Consider the following 11,527-nt stretch of genomic DNA (forward strand, 5'->3'; position numbering starts at 1 on the left):
TACAGTCGTCTTTGCAATGATCCTGCAGCTGCTGCCACCAGTCATCTAGCTGGCTCCTCTCCTACTTTCCCCCCTCCCTTAATGGCTCACTGCGGCTCCTCTGAGCCCAGCGCAAAGGTACAGGCCCCGCACCCGGACAGCATCCTGCCCCCACAGGGTGGCGTAGACCAGAGCATGAAGCCGGTGCTGTTTGAGATCTTCGGCGAGCTTTGGACCGTCCAGTCGCGTCTCGGCCAGGGAGTCTCGGCCTCGGTGTACCGGGTCAGTTCGGGCAGAGCCACTGCAGCTGTGAAAGAGTTTCAAGCCGACACTCAGGGAGGAGATTACGGGTATCACAAGGAGAGGTCCGTGCTGGAAGACATCCAGGGACATAAAAACATCGGTAAAAGCCTTATTTCACTTGTGTAAAACGTTTGCTCTCATGTGGACCATTAAAACAGTTGCATAACAAACTACTTTTCTTTTCCTGTATAGAAGCACAACCTACCTAATCATTCGTTTACAAAGCAGACGTAGAACAACCTCACATATCTGAAAAACTGCCATTTCAACAGTACATGTGTATAAGAGATCAGAGTGGATCTACAACAGCGGAAAAGCTTAATAGGAAGCATTTTTTAACCAATAAATGTCAAATGTATTAGAAAATCACTGCCTATTTTTGCAGTATTTGCTTAGAAAACCCAGTCATCTGATTTGTCCCCACCCTAGTTTGTTTATTTCCTTTATAATAACTCATGAACTCATATCTAGTAACATGCTAGTCTTCAACACCTTCATCTGGCCTTAAGTAGTTCTTAAAAGTTGTTGTGAGAGCTTAACTTCAGTGGATTGTAATAATCCATTTATGTCATGGGGATCATGTCTGTACAGATCAGCAAGATGGTCTTATACTGGTATGTCTTTCTGCTGGCATTGCACTGTTATTGACTGTTTTTGTTGAAAACCTCAATGAAGTTCTAAGTAATATAATTCTCACCATGTGTGTAACGATGCATTCTTTTCCCCCTTTTGTTTCTCAGTCACACTGTATGGAGTGTTTACCAACCACAGCTCTATGGGTGTGACCACACGCTGTCTTTTGCTGGAGCTCCTGGATGTCAGTGTGTCTGAGCTGCTGGTGAGGCGCAACAGTAGTACCCAAGGTGTAAGGTAAGTGAGGTGATATCACTATTGTGTGGAGTAGTGATTAAAAGAAGCCATAGCTCGTAGGCAGTATGGATGAAACTGTGAATAGATAGAATGCTGATTGGTTGAAAGCTGAACTGGAACAGATGAGAGCACCAGTGAAGTTAACAAAGTGAAAGAAGTGGGGAAAAATAATCAAAGGTTAAAATAGCAGACACTGTCAATAGTCTCTGCAAATGACAAAATTTTATGATTTTGTACATGTCTACTTTTCAACTTAAACTGTCAAAAGTTAGTGGCATTTCTCATGGCAGTAGTTTCTATATTTACATTACAGACTTTTGCAACGTTATGCGTTAAATCTTTTATTACCTTCTAAATACATTGGATAGTAACATAGTTTTCTTTTCCTAAAGCATGGAGAGAAGGCTTCATGTTTTGCCATACTCGTGTACTGTGTCAAAACCTCATTCAAGCAGCACATAATGCCATCTGCTGGTCAAACAAATATGCTGCATGTATTGTGGCTGTACTACAACATAAAGTGACGTATTGTGGGATAGTTTGACAGCACTATTTATCAGTTGTTGGGAGTGAAGATTGTTCAGTTTTCCTTTTTTTTTCCAGCTGTAATACAAGATTTTTAACAATATAAACAGCATCTGGACCAGTGATCATGTTATATAATAAATAATGTTAGATTTTGTTATTGCTAAGAGGATGTGAGTTACCTGTGTAACATCCTAGTTCAACATTTGTGTTTAGAGCCCAGCAAGGCCACTCCATGTGGCTTGTCCAGCACTGTGCCAGAGACATCCTCGAGGCTCTCGCCTTCCTTCACAAAGAAGGCTACGTCCACGCAGACCTCAAACCACGCAACATCCTCTGGAGCGCTGATGACGAGTCCTTCAAGCTCATTGACTTTGGCCTCAGCTTCAAACAGGGAAACCAGGTGGGGTTTTGTTATTATTCTCAATATTTTAAGCTCAACAATTTATTCCCCAACATTAAAAAAACATGATGCAATGACTGAAGTTAAAGATGTGTTTTTTTTACAGGAGATTTTCTTTAACTTTAAATATTGTTCAACAGATTTTTTTAAAAATCCAGAAAAAGGTGGATGTGGTGGAAGATACAGGTTCATTCAATAGTGAGTTTGGCACTGATTAGGTGGGTTTTGACCAGTTTGTGATGGCCACTAGTCTGTGGTTTCCTGCCGTTGTTGCAGGATGTCTGCAGGTGCAGATGAGACTAAAGAGAGGTCTAGGTGTTAGAAGACATGGATACCTCGGGAGACTTTGCGTGGCAGACTTAGGGCAGACGAAAGAAAGCTGACAGCCAGTAGCGGGCTGCTGAAAGCAGACCATGAGAGAGCCTGAGCAATTTGGAGATAAAGCAGCTGTTGTTATTCCAAACTTCACCTTATGAAGGCATTGAGAGTTTTTCCTCTTATTGACAGAACTTCTTAACACAGGCTCTCTGTTTGTCTTCTTGGTTGGAGCTGAACCAACTAGCGATTGAGTTTAAGCTTTTATGAATCAGTCTGTATCAAATGCATTTAGAGCACATTATTTGAAAAGAAATAAATGCACTTAATAGAGATGACTAGAACAAATGTTTTGTGCTCATTTTGTTTTTATGTTAGCTAAAGATAAAATAGTGTGTATTTAGATGTGAATGTTAATAAAAGAGGATCAGGGATAGCTCTGTTTGTGAAATTACGACATCCTTATCTTGCAGGATGTCAAGTACATCCAGACAGACGGGTACCGCGCACCGGAGGCTGAGCTTCAGAACAGCCTGGCTCAGGCAGGGGTGGAAATGGAGGGAGACTCGGGCTGCACGGCCGCCGTCGACCTGTGGAGCCTGGGCATCATCCTGCTGGAGATGTTCTCAGGAATCAAACTCAAAGACACCGTCCGCTCGCAAGAGTGGAAGGTATGGCAAAGCTCTCCAAGTTTTAAGCAAAGAAAAATCTAATAACACAGACCTTTGGTGCAATAGAAAGACATGAGCTTACACAGTATGGTTTTCTGCCCTGCAGGATAACAGCGCTGCCATTGTAGACCATGTCTTTGCCAACAACAGCCTGGCATGCCCTGCCATCCCCGTCTATCACCTCAGAGACCTTATTAAAAGGTAAAGAATCATCCACTAAACAGTGAAGTCTTATCATGATGGCTCTGGTTGTTGACTCATGTTACTTTGTGTCTGCAGCATGCTTGTCACTGATCCAAAACAAAGATGCTCAGCTGAAACTGCCCTGCTGAGCCCATTCTTCAGTATTCCCTTTGGTAAGTGTCAATATTTGAGACATTCACTAAGATAAACACAACTCTCTGGTGTGTTATACTTAGGTGTGTGTGCGTGTGTGTGTAACAGCACCTCACATTGACGACCTGGTTCTGCTGCCTTCTCCTGTTCTGCGTCTGCTCAACCTAATCGATGACAGCCACCTGCACAATGAGGATGAATATGAAGGTACAACAGCATGATTTTTACTTTGTTTTTTTCCATATTTTTGTGTTGCTTCTATCCTTCACTGATTTCTCGAAGCTTTATTATTCCATCGCTTGCCTCAGTTAAGTAAAAATGTCGGATTGTCATTCCCAGATATCCTGGAGGACATGAAAGAGGAGTGCCAGAAGTACGGATCCGTGGTTTCTCTGCTCATCCCCAAGGAAAATCCAGGGAAAGGACAGGTGAGTCTTTTTGTCCTTCTAAAGCTGCTTTTTAAACTTTCCTTCTAAACAAATACAGCTTTTTCATACCTTTCAAATGAATTGAAATCTGAGAGGGTTTTAATCTTCCATCATTTTACAGTTGCTGTATTTTATTAAGAGAAGCCTTGAAAGAAAACATTACAGTTCACACTTCCTTTGCTGCTGCAGGTTTATATTAAAACATGACCGATCTTTTGTTTATTTGCAGACTTTTCGTCTCACTGTATATAAATGTATATCTATAAATGCAGTTCAGAAGATTGATTAATAATGCAGTCATTACAGCAGAAAACACATTTATTTTAAATTTATTTACCTTTATTTAAACATGAAGTCCCATTAAATCAGATGTTTTATAAAGGAAAATTGTTTGCAGCTCATTATCTAAATGAGTTGAAAGCATGTATTCAGCATAGCCGTGAAATACAAACAAATGCACCCACTAAATCTTCATTTCCCTTCTGTCCACAGGTGTTTGTGGAGTATGCCAACTCCAGCGACTGCAAAGAGGCTCAGAGGCTGCTGACAGGCCGCACCTTCGATGGGAAGTTTGTCGTGGCTACCTTCTACCCTCTGAGCGCCTATAAAAGAGGTTACCTCTATCAGACTGTCCAGTGAACTTTTAAATCCTCAATTTACACCTCAGCATAGTTTGCATGTTAAAAACACAACTGCAAAGGTCACCAATGAGTAGCTGCCCTGCAGTTTAAGCTCTTTCAGATATGAGTGAGTGTAGTTCTCCATGCAGTTTTCTACAGCAAATCTGTGTTTCATGCAGAGTGCAAACTGAGCTGTGTAGCCTCCACCTTCAGTCTGTGTGCTCTTTTTATCCATCCAGTGCTTTAATATATACTAGATCTGTCTCATTTAATATCTGTTAGCCAGAGGCCTGCGTTCTGGGGACCGTAGTGCCTGTTCGAGCTTCCGTATCACTTTCATTCACTCATAAAACCTCCCATCAGAGTTCCAAGATGAAAAATTATAGCTGCATTTAAAAACTTCTAAAGGACATCTCACTTGATAAATATATAGATATTGACTTTACTTCATCAGCTTTATACAGAATGCTGTTAAAAACATGTAGCAGATGTTAAGTAGTAATTTAAAGGGAGTTTTATGCATCAAACTCAAAACTAATGACAAAAACACCCTGAGAATCACACCCCTTCAAAGTGAAAATTTACTGTGGTGAAAGCAATCTGTTAATATTGCCTATTTATATATCTTTTTAGGTTAAACATTTTAGAGGAAATGACATGGTACCAGGGGAATATCCAGGTGTCTTCTGCCTGTTTTCAGGGAGATATTGTTTGACTAATGCTTCCACTAGCTGGTAGTTTTCACTCACTAACTCACTGCCATTATCTGAGCAAGCCGAGGGGTCTCTGCACCCTCTCCTGTAGCCTTATGCGTCGTAGCCTTTCATTTAAAGCCAATGTGCTCTATTATCTATTTTGATTATTTTCATTGTGTGTGAAACCTTTCAGAAAAACATGCAGTAAGCATAGTTGTTGTTGTTGTTTTTTCACTGCAGCACACAAGCAAGAAAATTAAGAGATAAAACTGAAGAACTAGTAGGTAAATAAGCCTGTGAACAAAAAAAGGTTCCAGCAGAGGCGAAAATGTTTTCTAACTTCCTCTAACTTGAGCCAGTGTGGTTAATGCTTTTGCTTGTAATTTTGTAGTCCGGAGCCAAAGCATTAACCAGATATTGGATGCAGATGTGTGCAGTGGGACATTGGAGATTACCCTGATCAAGTGGTGTAAAGCCACTACCTGGAGGATATTTGTAGCCTCTTTAATTAGGACTTTTTTTTTTAAGACAATCTTGAGTTGGTACAGTCCGTGTTGCTGTCATCACTGTTTTTAAATCTTGCACATTGTGGCTTTTAAAGGCTGTGCAGTACTGTTGCAAGGTGAAGGCTACTGTACTAACTAGATAAGGTTTAATATATGACAAGCTTCCAGTGTGTTGGTGCATGATCCAGGTGATTGATTGTACACTGCCAGCCCAGTGTTGTAGCATCATCGTCCTGTGGTAGTTAGTACTTTTCATACTAAAGCCAGTTTCTTGAAATGCTGCTTTTTGCATGATGAGGGGAAAAAAAGAAATCAAAACAAAACATGTAGCCTTGAGATAAAGATTTCCTGGAGCCAACAAAGTTAATATTTTGCATCTTTTAGCAGCAGGTTTTGGTGTTTTTGCAGTGGAATGTGTTTTTTGTTTTCTTGGTTTTATTCTTTTCCATTACTGGGTTTATAGTAAACACCAAGACCGCTCTGAAAGTATTTTGAAACATCAGACAATTTCTACACAAGTGCCCTATGACATTCACAGGCTAGCTAACTAACCAAAATGCTGCTATGACAGCTGATTGTGCTACAGCGGCATGTGCTTATAGCTAAAGCCTTTGCTGATGCCTTATGAAATAACCTTCCAGCAGTTTTAGTGTCCACACAAATTAAAGTGGACTGTTACCAACAATAACCTGGAACAAATCATTTTTCTCCTTCATTAGTTGCTCACTGCTAATTTTTCTTCTTATAGCCCAAGTAGCTATTAATCAAAAGCTCGAAGCTACATTTGACAGTGCAGGTGTTAGCTGCGGTAAACACTAATGCTAATACTGCAAGATTCTAGAAGTGAAATTCCCGTTATATTCTTCATGTTGATTTTGATCGTGAGCTGTAATTTTGTAACCATCCAAAGCAGACTGGCTACAGGCGACAACATTATGAAGCAGTGCTGTGTGCTCCTGTAGAAAGCAGATAGCAACCTTGTTTTAACAAAAAAAGCATTTTATTCATAGTAGAGTAAAATGGAAAAGAACTACTTCACCCACAATCACGATCTAAATCCTCAAATTCTGACTTGAATCCTTCTTGAAATGGAAAAGCCACAAACAGTGATTCCAGGCAGGAACAAAGTCCTTTACTCTATTGAGAACTTCTACTTTACTACATACGCAAACATCAACTACAAAATATATTGACAGCTATTATTTTACAACACTATGATGGGGAACACGATTAAATTCAAGAAGGCTGAAAGTTGTTTCCTCTGGAATCTGGGGTGTGCAGTGCATTGTGGGATGTCTAGTTCCTTCTCCGTTAAAAGTAACTTATGCGCATATTATTGTACCTTTTGCTTTTTTCCCTTTATTGTTTTTAACCAAAAATCTTTTTGTGTTTTTTTTTTTTTTGTTTGTTTGTTTGTTTTTTATGATTCCTCTCGTAGCTGGTTGGCTTGGTTCGAGGCTTAAAACTCTTTAACTTTCTGAACAACAACATGTAAAGTGCTTTGAGTGCTTAGAGTAGAAAAGCGCTAAATTCAAACCAGTCCACATCAATGGAGAAAATGAATGGGATATTCACTTCTAGAACCGGAGCTCTTAGAAACATGGGTGGTTACTGTTGAACTAGCAACAAAACACCTTTGATTATATTAAACAGAACAAAGGTTTTTTGTTCAGTTTTTTTGCTCAAAGTTACCCTTACAGTTGACCCATTATGCTTTTCCTTGTTTTCTGCCGCCGAGGGCAGATTTCCATAATATATCTTGTGTTTTGTGAGGGTTTGCTAGTCAGAAGAAATTTGGCTCCAAGGGAGAGGAAACGATTTGTTTCAGACAGGGTGGACTGAAGAGTAAGGCTCAGTATGTGGTAAAAGGAGTTATTCTGAAGAGTGAAACATGCAGTCACTGTATTGGAGTCCAGTCATAATGATATTGAGCTGGCATAATAAGTCTTCTTTAAAGTCTGGTGTGTGAAAAGCAGCAGCTGGGTATGCTGCTGAAACATAAAAACACGATAGAAACCAGAGGAGAATAAGTTTATGCATTTATACTCTTTTTTTTTTTTTAATATAATCCAATTTCATTTGGATTATACTTAAAATATAAACTGAAAGAGAAACAGCAGCGTTATCCTTGGAAAGGTCTAAAGATGTATTTTTCTACAAACTTTATGTTTTTGCCTGAAATGTGAATTCCAAAGTTGAGAGCATCTCTGTTGAGTTGAGAGCTGAGAGCATCGCTGCCCTGAAATCTTGATTTTTAAAACTTGAGTCCTTCCAACCACTTTATGATAAAGCAGGTTGTAGATCTGTGGCATGTAAGCACATTATGTAACTGTAAAACAGGGATAAATAAAAAAACACCCCACATCTACTCACCCAGTCAGATTAATTAATTGGCTTACAACGTGTTACAAAGAGAGATTGAATATTGTGAATGAATTCCTTGTTTATGTGGAAAATAGTAAGCTATTCTCCACCTAAAATGGGCTGTAAGGGTGGTTTCACTACTCATGAATACGACTGGGGCCATCCACAGTTTCTTTTGGACTGCCAGCCACAACACACAATAAACCAGAGAAGCACAGAGACGAAGTTAAAGATGTTCGACTGAAAAAGAACAGAACATGAATCCACACTGTTGTCGTTAAAGCGCTGCAACATGGTTAGTTTCATATGTTTTTGTCGTATATAATCAGTTGAGTTCTGGTTTTTACTGTTAGTAGTTTATAGTGAAAAGGGCAAAGCAGGTCTGTCTGTGGCTGCACCTTCAAAATGATAATGTGACCAGCTGGCTTTTATAAACGAATAGAAATACTCGTTGATTTTATGAAGCGTTTGTTACCTGAATGTCTGAGTCCAGTGCTGCTCTTTATTTCACTGGAAGCATGAATATAAAAAGAAAATGCTTCCACAGAGCTGTGAGAGAGAGACGTGGGGGGAATCCTTTGGCAGTTTTAAATGTTTGAGTGGAATATTTATTCAGGTTGCAGTTTTTTTTAAGGTGTTTGCTGATGGTGATGTGAGCTCTATGATGCAGAAACAATGTTTTTTGAGTTTGTTTATGATTTTCTTTAGGTAAACTTGCAGTGTGGAGCTTTGTCTCCCGTGTCTGACAGTGGAAGTCATTTCATCAACACTGTTAACGCATGCTGACCATGACTGTTTTTAGACACATCATCAGAAACTCTTCTTGGAAGTTTCCTAGGTTTTTTCCACTTTCCTCTACTCTCTCTGCATTACTGTGGTTGCTTAACTCTTCAGTTTCGGCAACCCAGTTATTGCTGGATAGGCATAAAACACGTTGCTACCAGTGCATCAAATTTAAAACTCCAGTACTCTATGAGCAATCATAAGCTTAATAAGCTTTGTGTTTAGAAAGACCTTGATTGTCTGCCACAGTCCAGCTTTACATTTTGAGATTGGGTAAAGTTTATTTAGACTGTTGTTTTTTAATATATTAGTTAAAAAAAAAATTCTTTGCTCAAGGCAGAAAAGACGCTCCGCGCCGCCTCATGCTGCTGGCACTCGCAGCAACTCGAGCAACTGAAAACGTACGTTGGCCTGAAAGTAATCCACAGATGGTTGTCTGGCTGCATTTTTGAAACCCTGCAGATAGGAACTGTATTTATGTACTTTTATCACTCAGAATAGAGCAAAGTGTGAGCAAATCAGAATATCCACGGTAGTGTTACGCCTCCTGTTTACGCCCTCTGAGGCTTGTATCTCTATCTTGTCTCTGAGGCAGCTTCTCACTTAAGACTTAAATCCATTATTTTGTCTTGATAGACTTCTTAGGCACTCAGTTAAGGTTGTTGATTATAAATTTCTTTTCTTCATTTATACGACTGCTTGTTGCAGCACTAATGCACACTACTTTATGTGCGACTGCATTAGTGTTTGAAGTATCTGGTTCTCTGTGTGTGTGTTTGTGGCATTAGAGCTCCTTCGAGTATTTTATGATGTTGTTCAGCAGAGAAATTAAAAATATTAGGGTTCAGAGGTGGGCGATGATTTTCTTTGTCTTTCTTCCAGTTAGCTGTCCCACTTTTGACCTGCATTTGAGTGTGTGTGCAGAGGATTTTGATCCTTCTTTTCCCCCTTTTTTCCAATTTCATCCTGCCTGCTCTTGTAGTCTTCCATCCTTCTTCCCAAATCCAATGCTGTGATTCAAACGTGGCTCATAAGTGTTTACTTTTCCAACTTTTTTAAGTTGTAAAAATGAGATTTGTTCTCTGCATATTCCATCTGCTTCACTTAAATTCTGGGTTTGTTTTCCTTGTAGCTGCTAGTGAATCAAGGTGCAGCTTTAAGTCAGTCCATTTTCTATATTTCTGCCATCAAAGATATATTTTTTCAGAGTGTACTTTATCTTCACTGCACATTTATTGTGCATCTAGATAGTGTCTTATATGTATGCACACCTGTGTGGAGGATGAAATAGCAGTGAAAAAGTTAAACGCCTTCTAGCTGTGTGCATGGCGTGATGTGTAATGTGTGCTGGGACTATACTGCTCCATCAGCATGTGTGTGGTGATATGGCTCTATATACCAGCTTGCTTGCAAAGGCAATCGAAAAATCCTTTGAAATGACAAACAGGGAGTCAGTTTAGAGCTGAAGAGTGAGTGAATATGAAAAAGTGCCGCCAGCTGTTTAATCTTTAACACAACTGTTGTATGATGTCCTGTTATTGAAAGCACATTATCAAAGGAATATCTTGAAATTCTTTACAGCACAGCAGATAAAAGCTGAAGATTAGATCAAATATAAAGAACATCAGCTGCTTCATTTACACAAAACATCAACTGACAGTGAAATGAGCGAGCTAAACGTGAGCAAGAACACTACAACAGTAGAAATGTCCTGTTGGTTCAGGGTTTTTTTGTTTTTTTGCTGAATTTGAATTTAACATGCTGCATATTGACAAAGTGTTTAGAAAAGTGTTCTTCGTGTGAATAATTGTCATTTTTCTTTTTAAATCTTTTAAAGCTGCAGTAATTGTTTCATTTTCAATCCAAACAATAATTCTACATGGGTTAAGGGAAAAAAAGCTCTGTGGAGCTGAGGAGACAGTCACTCCTTATGACATCTTTCACGTTACCCTTTATCATTTGACAACAAAGACACTGATTAGTGCAGCTTTAAAAGTGTGTTTTCTGCACAAACAGGTCCCAGAGTACTGACCTGAGTTTTCTTTTCTTTTTCTTTAATATCTGACCAACTACTGTTGTAAAATCAGGTTTGGGTATAAATGCCAAGCAGGCAGCACAATCTCTGAGGGCTCAGAAATACCAAATCCAGACCGGAGTACCAGCTGAGTGAAACCAAATGATGTGAGAAGCGAGAGAACTTGCACAGTAATTGTTGTCATTTCGAGTCCGAACAAATTTAAAAAAAAAAGGTCTTTTAGTGTAATCATTTAAAGAGTCGAAAGACAATCCACAAGACAAGTGTTGCCTTTTGTTTTTGGTTGAGGCCTTCTTGTTGATTTTATGTTTGAGAAGCAGTTTACTGAATGTTAAAGTTAGATGATCTTCCAGAGAGCAGTGGGTCCATTTGAAGCTCAAACCTGACTGATTGCTCATAAATCACAGCGATGTGAGGATTTCTGTCCTCAGTGATGAGTCCTTCTTACTGAATATCCCACCGGTCACTGAAAACAGATGATTGTTTTTGATTGTTACAGATCGTCTGCTTAGAGAAAGCACAATGTAAGAAGGTCACTGTATGCAAGATGCATGCAACACGTGTGAACCTGTGTGTGTTAATCCATTCTATAGAGCCTTCCAGATCACAGTAACCCATGGCACTCACTGTGTTTGAGTGTATCACAATAAAAACAATGCTTGACTTGAAACTGCAGTCTGTCTGGTGTTTCGGG

General features: G+C 39.4%; 1 protein-coding gene across 1 annotated transcript; it reads left to right on the plus strand.

Moving 5' to 3' along the window:
- Positions 1 to 81: 81 nt before the first annotated feature.
- On the plus strand, positions 82 to 9,647 carry uhmk1 (U2AF homology motif (UHM) kinase 1). The gene is made up of 9 exons (XM_085449425.1): positions 82 to 382; positions 1,023 to 1,152; positions 1,894 to 2,080; positions 2,869 to 3,066; positions 3,173 to 3,267; positions 3,346 to 3,422; positions 3,511 to 3,609; positions 3,742 to 3,830; positions 4,323 to 9,647. The coding sequence occupies exons 1-9, from the start codon at positions 82 to 84 to the stop codon at positions 4,467 to 4,469; spliced, it is 1,323 nt and encodes a 440-aa protein (XP_085305551.1). The 3' UTR covers positions 4,470 to 9,647.
- The last annotated feature ends 1,880 nt before the right edge of the window (positions 9,648 to 11,527 follow it).

This window comes from Copadichromis virginalis, linkage group LG23 (genome assembly GCF_057382275.1).
Source record: "Copadichromis virginalis isolate Kocher_CV1m ecotype Utaka linkage group LG23, C_Virginalis_male_GT1.1, whole genome shotgun sequence".
NCBI classification, from domain to species: Eukaryota; Metazoa; Chordata; class Actinopteri; order Cichliformes; family Cichlidae; genus Copadichromis; species Copadichromis virginalis.

What these genes read in the sequence shown, in the direction of transcription:
- uhmk1 (XM_085449425.1), top strand. Translation starts at nt 82, where the DNA reads ATGGCTCACTGCGGCTCCTCTGAGCCCAGCGCAAAGGTACAGGCCCCG. An exon ending in CCAGGGACATAAAAACATCG is followed by an intron (nt 383 to 1,022) that starts GTAAAAGCCTTA and finishes TTTGTTTCTCAG; the next exon opens with TCACACTGTATGGAGTGTTT. An exon ending in ATTCTTCAGTATTCCCTTTG is followed by an intron (nt 3,423 to 3,510) that starts GTAAGTGTCAAT and finishes TGTGTGTAACAG; the next exon opens with CACCTCACATTGACGACCTG.